At 55.6% G+C, this 15,151-nt stretch overlaps 1 protein-coding gene across 1 annotated transcript in view; it reads right to left on the bottom strand.

The window, feature by feature from the left end:
- Nucleotides 1-284: 284 nt before the first annotated feature.
- IGHMBP2 (immunoglobulin mu DNA binding protein 2) overlaps nucleotides 285-15,151 on the bottom strand; it is a 38,279-nt gene continuing 23,412 nt past the window's right edge. Inside the window, exons 8-15 of the mRNA XM_039471061.2 lie at nucleotides 14,210-14,384; nucleotides 7,879-8,061; nucleotides 7,457-7,575; nucleotides 6,819-6,913; nucleotides 5,961-6,084; nucleotides 4,254-5,153; nucleotides 2,452-2,624; nucleotides 285-1,290 (exon numbers count right to left, since the gene is read on the bottom strand). Coding sequence (XP_039326995.2) covers nucleotides 1,093-1,290; nucleotides 2,452-2,624; nucleotides 4,254-5,153; nucleotides 5,961-6,084; nucleotides 6,819-6,913; nucleotides 7,457-7,575; nucleotides 7,879-8,061; nucleotides 14,210-14,384 — 1,967 coding nt within the window. The 3' untranslated portion in view covers nucleotides 285-1,092. The remainder of the gene's footprint in view (nucleotides 1,291-2,451; nucleotides 2,625-4,253; nucleotides 5,154-5,960; nucleotides 6,085-6,818; nucleotides 6,914-7,456; nucleotides 7,576-7,878; nucleotides 8,062-14,209; nucleotides 14,385-15,151) is intronic.

The following is a 15,151-nucleotide window of genomic DNA, read 5'->3' as shown; positions in this document are numbered from 1 at the left end:
CAGGCCTGGCCCGAGCACACGCTAGCTGAATCCGCTGTCTAAGTGGCCTCTGGGGGACAGCCACCTTGGCGCAGGTTGGGGGGCTGAACCTCCCTCCAAAGGCCACCGGGGACATAAAAGGGCATGACAGGGATTTGAGGAGAGAGGGCAGAGCCTGCACCTGGAGTCTGCCATGGGGCGGTCAGAGGAAGAGCGGACTTGAGAGGTCCACAGGGAGGGCACAGCTGCTGAGCAGAACAGGCCGAGGGCGCCCGTTAGGCCTGCAGAGAGACACTGGGACCGTGTACGACGTTTTCATTTAATTTTTAAATAATTTACATCCTCCTGAAACAAAACCCTGAGGCTAAGGTCCATCCGTCTGAAGTTCTCGGAAACAGAAGAGTTGGCAAAGGGCACTGGAGGAGACCAGAGGCTCTGCGTCGGTGAGCGCTGACGGCGCTGATGCCTGGGGGCGTTCCCAGGAAAGCTGCGGGGATGGCCTTCTCGCCTGGTCCCCATGGCAAGGCACAGAGATGAGGGGCTAGCACAGGCCAGAGAGAGGTGCAGAGGCCAGAAAGAGGTGCCCCAGACTCACAGGAGCCATGGGGGGAGGGGAAGGGGAACGCTGCAGTCACCAGTGAACAGCAGACAGAAGGAAAGTGGCCCCAGCAGCTGGCCTCGTGGGAACGTGCAAGCCAAACTCCTGGCGCCCGCCCCAGAACCCGCCTGAGCGCCACTGGCGAGTCTCGTTTCTTGCTTTCTTCCAGCACCCATATCCTGAAGGCCTGAGCCAGCAGGTCATCTGAGGGGTGACTTCAATAGCCTGGGGCCCTGGATATTCCCCAAGGGACTGGAACCCTCCCCAGGATCCAGATGCTGAGACGTGGGATTTGACTGGGAGTGAGGGGAAGGGATACGCGCTTCCGAGCCTCACCTACGCCAGCACTGCTGCCCCCAGGTGCTTTTCTCCACATTGAGACGTCGGAGTCCAAAACCCAACCTTCCCCACAGGCCCCTGTGCTCTTCCATGGCCCTGCTGGAGGCGGAGCGTGGCTGATGGTGTCCTGGGCTGGCACGGAGAGAGCTCCACGGGGCAGGTGAGGATGTGGCCGGTCACGTCCCCCTCTCCTTCCTCCGGCTGGTCCTCTGGCTGCTGAGCTCGCCCAGCTTCTTATCCAGCCTCCTCTGCAGCTGGGCCCTCTTGGCTGGGTCCAGGGACCTGTCCTTGGTCCCACTGCCAGCATACAGGACCCCTTCCCGGCTGATCCTCTGCCGGGCGTGGGCTCGAGCCCTCTCGCCGCAGCCATGGATCTGGGGAGGACACAAGAATCAGTGCTGGGCTCACAGGGGCAGGGAGGCAGACCCTGCAGCTCTGCCTGTCAAAGAGCTGGAGGGCCACCAGCACCCCAACAGAGGACCACTCCTCCCCACCATGTCGATCCTTCACCCTGCAGGCTGCTTGGCAGGAAGGGGGGTGGGTGGCGCGAGAGGGCTCTGCACCCTGGTGTGGCTGGAGGCCGAAGCCCCCCGAGTGCACACTCGGGACACGGCACCACCCTGACTGACCGACCACACAGCTCGGCAACCACTTGTCTGCTGCCGCCCAGCCTCCGTCTAAACCACACTACAGCTAAGAATGGTGACATCACAGCCCTGTCGACACCCTCCAGGGCGCCCCACCGCCTTGAGGACAGGCCTGACTCCTCCAGGCAGCTCACCAGGCCTTGCCCAGCCTCCACTCTAGTCATCCTGCCTCACACTTCTCCCAACTCCCTGACTGTGCCCGGGGCCTTAGGCATGGTCTAAGGGTGAACAGCCTGCCCGCCTACCCGCCATCGCCCTGTCCTCCCCAGCCCAGCTCCCACCTTCTGTCCCATAGGTCTCAGCCCCCGTGTTACTTCCTGCTGCATCTGGGTGGGTGTCCCTACTGCTACCCTGGCCCTGGGTTTCCTTCCTCGGAGCACTCAGCACCTGGTAATGCATGCTGGTCTCTTACTCAGATCCCCCACCAGGCCCAGCATCCTCCAGGGCAGAGACGAGGCTGGCTCAGACCCCAGCTTCCCACAGGCACCCCCACACCAGGCCCGGAGGGTTGCCACCAACCCAGGCTAAGAAGGGAACGACACAGCAGCCAGGCCGCAGCCAGGTCAGCCCACATGCTGGAGCTCTGCCTCCATCTCCCCTATGCCGCGTGGACCAGATTAGGCCACGGGCAGAACCCAGAGACACTGGGACAATTCCGTCTCCCCAGGATACCCAGTAACTAGGCAAGTAAGGCGTCTTGTTTGCTCACGCCCTGAGGTGCTCGAACAGACCACGTGTCCGCGTCTGCTTGCCATTTCTTAAGGTATCTGGAGCTCGCAGAGAGCTAAGTTTCCCATCTGGATGAAGTCTGCCCAGGGTCTGCTCCCTGCAGACGGAACCCACCACCCCTCCCCGCTGTCCGACCCCCAGGAGGGGAGGCCGACATACCTCGGGCAGGTGGTGACTGAGGCAGTAGCGGCGGCCACAGAGATGGCAGAACTGGCCCAGGGTCGTGACACTGGCTGTGCACTTGGCAAAGCCACAAGTGTTATCAGCCTTAATGGCAGCTGAAACCAGGGCTTCGAAGTCCTCCTCTGTGGGCAGCTCTATGGCTGGATGTCCTGGAGAAGACCCGTGTCACTCAGGCAAATGGAAAGATAGCAGTGCCACACCTGGCCCCTCATTTAAGGTAATTTTTTTTTTTTGAGACAGTCTCGCTCTATCGCCCAGGCTGGAGTCTAGTGGCACAATTTCAGCTCACTACAACCTCTTCCTCCCAGGTTCAAGCAATTCTCTAGTCTCGGCCTCCCAAGCAACTGGTACTACAGGCGCACGCCACCACGTCTGGCTAATTTTGTATTTTTAGTAGAGATGGGGTTGCACCATGTTGGCCAGGATGGTCTCGAACTCCTGACCTCATGATCCGCCTGCCTCGGCCTCCCAAAAGGCTAGAATTACAGGCATGAGCCACTGAAGCTGGCCTTCATTTAAGGGTTTAAAAGCAATTCATGGCCGGGCGCGGTGGCTCAAGCCTGTAATCCCAGCATTTTGGGAGGCCGAGGCGGGTGGATCACGAGGTCAAGAGATCGAGACCATCCTGGTCAACATGGTGAAACCCCGTCTCTACTAAAAATACAAAAAATTAGCTGGGCATGGTGGCGCGTGCCTGTAATCCCAGCTACTCAGGAGGCTGAGGCAGGAGAATTGCCTGAACCCAGGAGGCGGAGGTTGCGGTGAGCCGAGATCGCGCCATTGCACTCCAGCCTGGGTAACAAGAGCGAAACTCCGTCTCAAAAAAAAAAGCAATTGTAATCCAAGCTTTTTGGGAGGCTGAGGTGGGAGGACTGCTCGAGGCTGAGAATTCGAAACTGGCCTGGGCAACATAGTGAGACACCATCTCTACTAATCCTAAAAAAAAAAAAATTAAAAGGCAGTTCCCTGTCTCTTCCCTCTGCTACGGCGTCAGTGCCTGGGGGCTATCCTCTAGCACAAAGCAGGGTAGCTGCTCAGGAAAGGTCTGGGGCGTGAATCCCTCTGAGCCCCAGGCTCTGGGAGGCCCCTTTCAAAGCCATTCGCTGTTCTTGTGCAGCTTCATCTGCAGGAACTAAATGGATCAGTGGCAGCAGGAATTCCTGCCTGGTCTTGCTGAGGAAAAAAACGGCAGTAGCAGGAGCTCCCCCCAGACTGACCAGGTCTACAGGCTCTGCCAGCATACGCCTGGCCAACTCCCAGTGCACGGCTGGCCAGCACCAGCAGGGTGGGCACCACGCAGGGTACAGCAAACGGAGCAGAGCCCACCCTGGACTCCACACGGCCCAGAGGCGAGAATGGTTTTGTCTGAGCCGGCCCCTGTGGTTCTGAGCATTTTGCCCAGGACAACTTCCAGACAGAACGCACCCTGTTGCTGTGCAAGACCCCACCCTCCAGGGCCACCCGTGATTCGGGAACCCGTGATTGCCCCATTCCGAGGGGCTCCAGGGACTGTCCACCTTTGCTCTCCCAGGCCCCTTGCGTTGCCTGCTTGCAGAGCCCTTCACAGGCTCTGGGACAAGAAGGTGCCTGTGACCTGATCCCTGACCCAAGGGAGCCCAGACCGAGCTGGGAGTCACATGACTGAAAATAAAGCTAAAATGACACACGCGTGGCCCTGCCAGGAGGAAGCCCTTCCATTGATGGTGGCAGGTGAGTTCCAAGTGGGGCCAGCACCCCAGTCAAGGGACACTGCCCCACGTTCTCATTAGTTGACTTACCTTTGGCTTTTTTCTTTTTCTTTTCTGGAAGTTTCTGCTGCCCCGAGGCCTGCTGCTCCTTGCTGGAGGGCTGCCCCTGTGAGCCCCTGACCCTCTGCAGTCTCTCCAGGTGCAGCGTCCTCAGGTCTGGCTGCTCTGGGCCATGCTGCTCCCTGGGAGGCTGCTTCGTCTGCACAGGGCTAGGGGGCACCGGCTGGAGAGGGGCTGGGCCGCCAGTCCCGGCCAGGAATCCCAAGGCTGCTGGGGGTTCCGGATCTGCTGGGGGTCTTGGAACTGCTGGGGGTCGTGGGGCTGGCAGGGCCCTCTTGCTCACGGTGATGAACCTCCTCTTCCCTTCCCCAGAGCTGTCATGCCTCAGCCCATGCTCCTCAGCTATTTGGTGGACCCGCAGCCTGTCGTGAGAATTGAGGGAAGGAGGAAACTCCAACTGCATCTTCTCACTGGCCATGAACTCTGCTATCAAGGCCCGGAAGTGGTCCATGCCATCTTGGCTCTCCACTCCCTCTGGGCTGCCTCCAGTGAGACTCGGCTGAGATGGGGCTTCTGGGCCCAGAAGCTTCCCAGCCGGCTTCTTCCGGCCGCGTCTGGCAGCTGCTGCAGCCTCCTGGCCTCCCTCCTGCCACTGACTTCCGTTCCTGGCGGATGCAGCAGAACCCTGGGTCTTGGTGGCGACGTGGCTGGGACCCTGGGAGCTCTCGTGGGAATAGTTTTCTGGGACGATATCATCAAGATACTCAAAGGCCGTGCGTACTTCCCCATGCTGGGTGAAATACTCCACCAGGGTCTTCAAAAATGCATGGTTGTTGACGGTACGGGAGTCACAGATGACCGCCACATGGCGCCGGGCACGGGTGACAGCCACATTGATCCTCCGGTCCTCAGCAAGAAAACCAACCTCACCTACAAAGGGCCAGAGGGGAGTGAGAGGCAGGTCTCAGAATAAGAAAGTCAGGCTCCTACGTCCTTTTCAGTAACCACCACCAAAAGTGTGGCCCCTGCGCAGTGGCCCACCCTCCACACGGCTGCCCAACCACGCATGGCACCATGATGCCACATCTGCCCTGGTATCTGGCTGCTGCAGCTGACCAAGTAGGGCTCTGGGGAACCCGACTGGGTTCTATTGCTCCGCTCCTTCTGCCTAAGCCCAGCCTCAGAGGCTGCCTGGGGTGTGGCTACAGCTGGCACCCAGGAGAAGGCACAAGAAACCTTCCAGCACCTTCCCGTCTTTTCTCCACAGCTTATAGCCAGGCTTCATCTGCTTTCTGCCCTCTGAGAACGTCTCACAAAACCCGTCCACGAAACCTGTTTCTGGGAACAACTCTCATCCCGAATGGAGAGCCCACAAACCACAGCAGCACAGAGGCCACAGCACGACCGCCACACCCTGCGGCGCTGCGCACTGAGGCTAAGAGCCAGCTCGGGCGGGACGGGGCTCCGCCTCCTCAGCAGGGCATCCTGGCCATTCCCAGCCCACCTTGCACCCCCAGCTGCCACCCCTGCCACTTGCTCCCTGACCGCACGCCCACGCCTCTGAGCCTCTGCAGTCTGTCTCCTCTGCTGTGCCTGATGTGGGCTTCCTGAGGACAGGAGCTGCTCCACGCTCACACTGCCAGCAACCAGTGTGGCACCAGCAGATACCCAATGTGCCCCTGAATCAATAAATTCACTTCTGCGCTGTCCCCAAAGGACTCCGACAAGGGTCCGTACCTTTCCTGTTGGACCTGACGAAGGACAGTATCACGGCCTCCTTCTCTCGGCCTTGGAAGCCATCAACAGACTTGATTTCAAGCTCAGGGTACCTATGCGCGAGGCTCTGTCTGAGCAGGTCCACCTGAAACACCAGCCAGATTACGGCCTCCTCACCCCCAATGCCACCGCGCCAAGACCCTGCCCTTCAGCTCAGCACAGGGCCTTGCGCTGCTCAACAGCCAGGACCCAGCAAGGGAGCCGCAGGGGCCCCGTGGGAAAGCCTTCCCGCCCAGCCTCCTCACAGGCACGCACGCAGGACAAACACGACACCCCGTCCCTGGCACTTCAGCATTTCTGTGGGCTCATGACAGCCCTATGTGTGATGCCCACACACCAGGAAGGGGTGATGGTCATTTCCAGAGACCCTCCCCATACTTCAGCAGGTACATTTTTCTACAAAACAAGATCCCGAGGGGAACACAACCTGAGCCAGACCAGCAAGGTTCCAGGCTGAGGCTCCCGCGGGAAATGCTGGAAAAGGCCAGGCTATTCCGCCACGGCTGCCTGTGGAAGGGCTGGGTCCACCCGACGCTGCCGGGGCCACCCAGGAAATCTGGCCAGAAGACGAAGCCAGTGCAGAAGACAGGGGGCACTGGGCAGGACGGGGGGCACTGGGCAGGGAGGGTGGGGCGGGGCAGGAAGATGAACACGGGGGGCCCTGCCCACGTCATCTGGGCCCTGGATCTAGTCACAATGAGGTCAGCCCTAGCCCTGAACTTTCGGTCACGGCGGCCGACAAATCCTCTTTTTCTTTTAGCCTCTCGGTTGTGTGTGAGCCCTGCTGCTCTATAGGGGGAGAAAAGGAGCCCCTCGCACCTGGAGGTTGTACGGCGAGACCACGGCAATGTCACGGGCTGGAACACCGGCGTCCACCAGAGCCTGGATGTGCAGACTAACGAGGCGGACTTCGCCTGGAGGGAAACAAAGGGCTGGTGGGCAGCGCAGGGCACCCTGGGCTGGCATCCACTGCTAACGTGTGTTTTGGGCACCTTTCTATCGTGGCCAGCTGGTCCTGCACTGTGCCCAGGTGGCTGACTTTCCGGGAGCTAATCATCTGTGTGCCGGGCCCCAGGACCAGCCCTGCCCAGCTAACGAATTCCACATCAACAACGAAGGCCTTCTGAGTCCACGGCTGCGCATCCTGTTCAACTCGGAACCGGGGAGACAGCGGTGTCGGCTGAGCGAGGCGTCTTCCCACCGCCAGGCCAGCCAGGTGGAGCTGGACACCATTCAGGGAGGCCGTGACATGCTCTCAGGCGCACCTCGCCAGGAGCGGCCTGCTCACCCTGAGAACACACTGCTGCTCAGTCTCTCGGAGCGTAGAGCTCCAAACCTTTCCTGTTATCAGTAACTCTCTCAGCTCCTCCGGAATTGGGCAATTTAAGCGCCTTTTATTTTTAAAGAGCTTGAGGTATGTTTAAACAAAAAAGCTGGCCATCTCCGAGCGAGCTCACCAGGGTTCCCTTTGGACTGTTCGTCCTCCTCTTCCAGCTCGAACAGCCCGCAGCCGGCGGTGTCCACCAGGAGCAGGGGCACGCCCGTCTCCTCCGTGGCAGCCACACCTGGGAGGTCCCTGGCACACAGGCAGAGGGAGCACATGAGGGAAGCACAGCACAGCACTGAGGCTCCACCTGACAGAACCGACCCTCCCACGTGGAAAGGCAGGGGCGGATGATGGGCACATCAGGGCGTCACATGGGAGGGAGTGGGCCCGAGCCAGCTCTCCAGGGCAAGGCCACGCTCTCTTCCAAAACGCTAGCCTCAGAGTCGACTTTCCCGTGGAAAGCTTCACTTTAACTTGCTGCGTAGACACAGGTGACGCACAGGATTAGCCAGCGGAGATGGATGGGGCAGGGGTTGGGGCCGAGCTACTCACCTCAGGAGGTGCCCCGCCACGGAAGGGTGGGCTGTGAGCTGCCTGAGGTACATGGCTTCCGAGGCCCAGCGCATGATGGCCTGGTGCATACGGTACTGCACGGTCAGCGTCCGCACCACCCGCTCGCCATACTCATCGGCCAGGCGCTCCATCAGACTGAGCGACAGTCCTGCCAGCGCAGCCCTGCGCCCAAGAGGGAGAAACAGGGAAGGCTAGCCTGAGTCCCAGAGTCCAGGCTGCAAACCTCAGGACCCGACTGACCCCTGGGTTCTGACCCAGAAGTCACCAGTGGGTGGGGTCGGCTGAATCACGGCCCCAAAGGTACTTAACATCCAATCGCCAAGACCTGTGAATGTTCCCTGACAAGACAACAGGGACGATGCACCTGAGAAGAAGCTAAGGATGCTGGGATGGGGAGGAGACCTGGATGACCTGGCTGACAACCCAAGGCTCTTTTTGTTTGTTTGTTTGTTTTTCCCTGCTGGTTTTCACGACTCAGTTTACCATTGCTTTATGGTCACCCCAGGGAGCTAGATGCCTCATCAAGCGGCCCGCTTGGTTGGTAAGCAGAGAAATTATTTTCCTTTCTACATGCCATCTACTGACTGGCTTAAAAGTTGTTGCATCTCCGTTCCTAAGAGCTCTGATTTTAATTTGTTTTGGGATAAACCTGTCTCTAGCAGGGAATCTCAGCACTTTATTTCTTTTCAGACCTTTAATCCTAATGCCAGGACCTTAAGCTTCGTAAATTTGTGGCCACTGAAATATCCTCTCTCCACCTGCCAATAACTTCTTAAACACACATTTTTCATGGAGACTGTTACTAGTGAAGCTCTTCTCTGCCCTTTTTTTTCTTTAAAAAAAAAAAGAAGAGAGAAAGAAAGAAAAGGAAAGAATAATAATAATTAAAAAAAGGAATGAAGGAGAGGAAGAAAGAGGAAGAGGAAGAGGGAGAGAGAACAGGAGTGTTGCTTTATTGCCCAGGCTAGAATGCAGTCTAAAAATGGGTATGCCTATAATTGTGCTTAATAATAGAGACATAAAAAAAACAATGAGGGAAGAAAATAATAAGCAGCCAACCAATATTTCATTTAAACCTGTAAATAGGTGTGATAAGAGTGCATATTTTGTTTATTTAAAGTGGAGAGTTCTATAAATGTTAATTAAGTCTACTTGTTCCAGATCTGAGTTCAAGTCCTGGATGTCGTTGTTAATTTTCTGTCTCATTAATCTGTCTAATATTGATGTTGAAGTCTCCCACTATTATTGTGTGGGAGTCTAAGTCTCTTTATGAGTCTTGTATGTCTGGGTATTCCTGTATTGGGTGCGTATATATTTAGGATCTTTAGCTCTTCTTGTTGCATTGATCCTTTTATCATTATGTAATATCCTTCTTTGCTTCTTTTAATCTTTGTTGCTTTAAAGTCTATTTTATCAGCAAAAATGGCAACTCCTGCTTTCTATTTATTTATTTTTGCTTTCCATTTGGTTGGTAAATCTTTCTTCATCCCTTTGTTTTGAGTCTTTGTGTATCCTTGTATGTGAAATGGGTCTGGATGCAGCATACCAATGGGTCTTGGCTTTTTTTTGCCTGTCTGTGTCTTTGGATTGGGGAATTTAGTCGATTTAAATTTAGAATTAATAATAATATATGTGAGTTTAATGCTGCCATTTAATGTTAGCTGGCTCTTTTGCCCATTAGTTGACGTAAACTCTTGATTAGGTTGATGCTCTTTACTTTTTGGTATTTCTCAGAAAGGCCGATACTGGTTGTTCCTTTCTATGTGTAGTGGTTCTTTCAGAAGCTCTTGTAAAGCAGGCCTGGTGGTGATGAAATCTCTGCGTGCTTGCTTGTTCACAAAAGATTTTATTTTTCCTTCACTTTTGAAGTTTAGTTTGGCTGGATGTAAAATTCTGGGTTGAAAGGTCTTTTCTTTAAGGATGTTGAATATTGGCCCCCACTCTCTTCTGGCTTGTAGGGTTTCCGCTGAGAGATCTGCTGTGAGTCGGATAGGCTTCCCTTTGTGGGTAACCTGACCTTTCTCTCTGGCTGCCCTCAGTATTTTCTCCTTCATTTCAACCCTGGTGAATCTGAAGATTATATGCCCTTGAGGTTGGTCTTCTTGAGGAATATCTTAGTGGGGTTCTCTGTATTACCTGGAGTTGAATATTATCCTGCCTTGCGAGGTTGGGAAAGTTTTCCTGAATAATATCCTGAAGCGTATTTTTCAGCTTGGATTGATTCTCTTCATCACATTCAGGTACACCTATCAAACGTAGATTATTAGGTCTTTTCACATAGTCCCATATATCTTGGAGACTTTGCTCGTTCCTTTTTACCTTTTTCTCTAATCTTGTCTTCTCGTTTTACTTCATTAAGGTGGTCTTTGACCTCTGATATCTTTTCTTCTGCTTGATCAATTCGGCTGTTAAAACTTGTGCATACTTCGCAAAGTTCTCGTGTTATGTTTTTCAGCTCCGTTAATTCACTTATTCCTCTCTAAATTGTGTATTCTTGTTAACATTTTGTCAAGCCTTTTTTCGAAGTTCTTAGTTTCTTTGCATTGGGTTAGAACAAGTTCTTTTAATTCCCAGAAGTTTCTTATCATCCACCTTTTAAAGCCTGCTTCTGATAATGGAACACACTTGTTCTCCATCAGGCCTTGTTCCGTTGCTGATGAGGAATTGTGATCCCCTGTAGAGGGAAAGGCGTTCTGATTCTGGTTATTCTGAGCCTTTTCAGCCTGGTTTCTTGCCTTCGTTATAAATGCATCCATCTGTGGTCTTTATAATTACCGTCTTTGTAATTGGGTTTCTGAGTGGACGTCCAACTTGTTGATTCCCAGCGCTAAAATCTGAGCAACCCACTGAGCCGGCCAAAACAACAGTGTTAAGATTGATGGTGCTTTTCTGACTCTGCACCAAGAACCGCCGCACCAAGGCAGCAGCAAACCCGCCTCGCCGGCCACAAGAGTCGCGCTGGCGACCCGTGGGGCTCCTTCGCTGGGAATCTTCTGGTGCGTGAGCAACAAAACTTCATCTGAAAGTGTGGCATCCTCTCGTTCTCTGCGCTTTTACTGGGAGCTACAATCCCGAGCTGCTAGTGATCAGCCATCCCCAAGGCTCTTATAAGAGAGGCACAGGAGGGTCAGAGTCAGAGAAGGCCAAGCCAAGGAGAGATGTGAAGACACTGCGCTGCTGGCTTTGTAGATGGAGGAAAGGGCGACTAGTGAAGAAACAGCCTCCAGGACTGGAAAAGACCAGGAAATGGATTTTCCCCTGGACCCTGGTTCCAGAAGAACCAACCCTACCTGCACCTCAACTGTGACCGGGTGAGACTGATTTTGGACAGCTGACCTCCAGAACTGTTGTTTGGTCAGTCTGCTGTTTTCAGCCACTAAGCCTGTGGTCATTTGTCACAGCCACAACAGAGAATGGACACTCCAAAGTGCTCCAGCTGTGAGCAGTCCACTCCCACCAAGAATGGCTGCCCCCACTGGCACTGCCCAGGTGCCAGGCACTGCTGGGTGCACCAGGTGTGGACTCAATCCCTTCATCCTGGTAACAACCTCATGAGGTGGCTACTGTTGATTCCCATGTTACATACAAATAGGGCGAGACAGAGAGGGAAGCCACCAGCCCACAGCTGCCCGACTAGCGAGCTGTAGCGCCGGGACCTGCCCGGGCCGCCTGCTGCCAGAGCCCACCACCTGCACCACTACGGTTCACCAACTCCACCAAAACCCTGGGGCAGTGCCCAGCTCCACTCCAGAGACCCTCCCTCTGGAAACTTCCAAGACCTCTGTGATTAACCCATTTTTCACAAAGATCTCTACTAAACATAATTAATGCCAACAGAGCAAGGACAGGAAGTGATGATCAGTACCAACTGCAAACCAAACCCAAAACCCAGCACAACGCCACCCAACGTTCCTCCAAAACCATCCTACTCTCTCCAGGGCCCCTGCCCCAGGGCACAGTTCCAAACCTTCTCCACCCAAAGGCTTTCCAGAGGACCAAGCCCTCCGTGAGGGACGTCTGGAGAACGTCTCCCTGGGAGCCACCACGGAGGAAGCGGACTCCCACGCCTGTCCTCCCTGCTCCGAGGGCGCTGTCACCCTGCCGGTTGCGGCAGGGAAACGTGGCTGTGGCTGCACACTCCATGGAGCCAGTAGGAGCCCTGCCCCTTCTGAGTTTGGGCGGAAGCTCTCCCAGCAGCAATTGCAGCTGCAGACCCAGGCCCCTGCCCCAGGAGGATGGGGCTACAGCTACCCAAACTGCAGCTGTAGATCCAAGCCTCCCTGTACTCTGGGGTGAGCCAGGAACAGCCAGGATTTGCCCTCCCAGGTGTAGCAGCAGCCACTAGACTTGTGGCTGCAGACCTGGGCCTCCAGCTCCATGAAGCAGGCAGGTGCCAGGAACATGAGGGAGCTCTGCCTCCTCCGAGCTGGGGGCACAGGAGCTCCTGGGTGCAGCCGTGGCTGCCCTCCCACTCTGCAGCCTGCACCCTCAGGCTCCCCAGGAAGGACCTCCCTGCCGTCCCTGCAGACTCAGGGGTGTCTGCTCCCACTGCCTGGCCTCTCTTGGCTCCCAGCCCCCATTCCGATCTCAGAGCTGGGTTGGTGCCAAGCCCCGAAACCATAAATGGCAGCAGGAGATAGATGGAGTCTCGGGTAGAAGCAAGTGGTGGAAGGCCAGGAGGGCCTGAAGGCTGGGGGCCAGGCTGCCAGTCCTGCGGGCCAGACTGGGGACTCCTGGTGCCTCTTCCAGGCCTGCCCATGGCCACCCACGGGCCAACTGGCACACACTTCCTTCCCTCTGAGACGTATAAAAGCCTCGGGCTCAGCCAGAGAAGGCGAGAAGATGGCCAGAGGATGGAGAGGGCAGAGACATGACAGCGCAGAGAGGAGCTACGTTCTCTGCTGAGAGTTTCAGAGACCTGCAGGGACGTCTAGACTACTTGCCTACAGAGAGCAGCCAGCCTTCTCCAGGGCCTCCTCTCTGCGGAGAGCTGAACACTCGATGGGATACCCACGCCTCTGCGCTGTTCTAACACTAAATAAAACTCTCTTCACCCTTCGCTTGTCTGCGGACCTCATTCTTCCGGATGCAGGACAAGAACTGGGGCAAAGGTGCTGCAGCCACAGAGGTTTCTAGCCAGAAAAATTGACACCCAGAGACCCCGCAACATTTCCACTCCAGACCCCGACGTTTCTCCCCAGGACATCCTCTCAAGAGTGCTTCCCCCGCACCCCTCTGTCCTGCCATCTTCGTCCCCCACATCCTCCTCCCAAAGCGCCCTCTCGAGTACTATTTTGACACCTCTCTCTGAGGCACCCTGGCCTACATACCCCTGACTCCTGGGCTGCCCACTCGCCTTTGAAGAGATTCTACTCAACAGGCTTTCTGTGCATCTTTTCTGGTCCTCAGAAAACGAGAGTATGTAACTTCTACACACCCGTGGTGAAATAGAGAAGTGCTTCAAATGGCAGCAGAAATCAGAAGAAACCAATCTCCCGGTGGAAGTGAGGGCCAGGATGCAGGCATCTCGAAGCGTTTCACAACTCAGGGATAACTTTCTGAACAGGGACTTGTTCAAAGACAGCCCACGTGCCAGGCCCTGTTCACAGGCCTCACGTAAGGACAATCGAGGAATACCACGCGGAGGTTCATCTGGAGGGAGGGCACGCCCGTCACACCCAGGCAGGAGTGGTCCAGGCAGAGGGGCCAGCAAGGCCTGTGTGGCTGGAGCAGCGAGCGCAGGGTAGTATGGGAAGAGGTGAGGGAGGGGCCGGGGGTGGGCAGCACTTCCTCCAGCAGGACAGCCCAGGCCAGGCCACTGCATCAGGGCTCAGGTGTCTCCGCAGGGCAGAATCGTGGTTTGCTACGTCTCTGCCCAGTGCCCTCCATCCCGGGATGTGTCTACAGATTGATGACTAAAGAACCCACCTGCACTGTGACCTAATCCACCCAGAGGCCAGTTAGGCCAGCCCACAGAGAACCCATGGCTCTCACGCAACTTCTACCATCAAACCCGCCTGGTTCGTGAGGGGATGTTCAACTCAACAAGCAGGGACGCAGCACCAGAAATGTGCCAGGCCCTGTGTCCAGTTTCCAAGGCTACGGAGATGAAGGGGCTGTGGCCCCGCCCTCAAGGAGCGCAGGATCTCACGGATCCGACGTCGAGATGACTAGATGCAGTAAGGTGGGGTGGGAGCCGTGCCGAGAAATGTTCGGAGGAGGCACCGCAGGGGCTCCTGGTGAGCCCGGAAGGCTGGTATCAAGGGTGGCGAGTGGGGCAGAAAAAGGCACCTCCGGCAAAGGGCCTTACCTGTGAGAGATGACGGTGGGGGGCAGCTGCTTGTGGTCGCCCGCCAGGATGCACTTCCCGGCCTGTAGCAGGGGGATCCAGCAGCTGGCCTCCAGGGCCTGGGCGCACTCGTCGATGACCACCATATCAAAGTGGCCCTCGGGCAGCAGCTTCAGGGGGCCATCGCCAGATGCACCTGGTGGAAACAGGGAGCCTCAGGTCTCCAGGAGCACGGCTGCTTCCTAACGACCACAGCCACGCTGGAGGACACACCACCAAGCCGGGTGCTTCATCATCTAGGCTTGCATTACAACTATGTGGGATGAATTTGTATCTTATAATAAAAACTTGGCCAGGACATTTTATAACTCATGGTTCTAGCTCACCTGCATTGTAAGCAGTGAGTCCTCTGGCCACAGGCCACTCTGACTTTCAAACGGCAAAATTAATCACCACTTTGGGGCTGTGACCCCAGCCCAAGGGATGCTGTCTGGTTTCTAAATATTGCAACTCAATTATTTTCTAAATGTAGAAAGTGACTTCCTTGGACATAGAGAACAATCAACTGCTGAGCACAGAAGCCAGACTTCATGATGGACAAGCACTTCCAGGAACTCACTCTAGTTCCCCAACAACCAGGAGGGAACAGAAAGAACACAAAGGCCACAAGCTGACCTTGCGGGGATCAGGGGGTGCTTCCTGATTTCCAGCAAGTGCTCTCCTTGAAGCCAGAGAAGGATGTCAGCAAAGAGGCTCTCACCAACTGTGAGAATTCTCTCCTTCACGAAAGCAAGACACTGGCAAATGGTCAGAGTCAACTTTCTCAGAACTCTGGAAACTTGCCAAAGGCTTGCAGCTATCAGGGAAAGTGTTCATTCCAGAAAAGCGTCTGAATCCCAGTCAGCACGGGAGCTCTGTAGCACTCAAACCTGCCGTATTCCCATCCATCCCTCCCCATCCTAT

This window comes from Saimiri boliviensis, chromosome 6 (genome assembly GCF_048565385.1).
Source record: "Saimiri boliviensis isolate mSaiBol1 chromosome 6, mSaiBol1.pri, whole genome shotgun sequence".
NCBI lineage: Eukaryota > Metazoa > Chordata > Mammalia > Primates > Cebidae > Saimiri > Saimiri boliviensis.
Note: the sequence above shows the minus strand (reverse complement) of the source record. Positions and strands in the feature narration are given on the sequence as shown.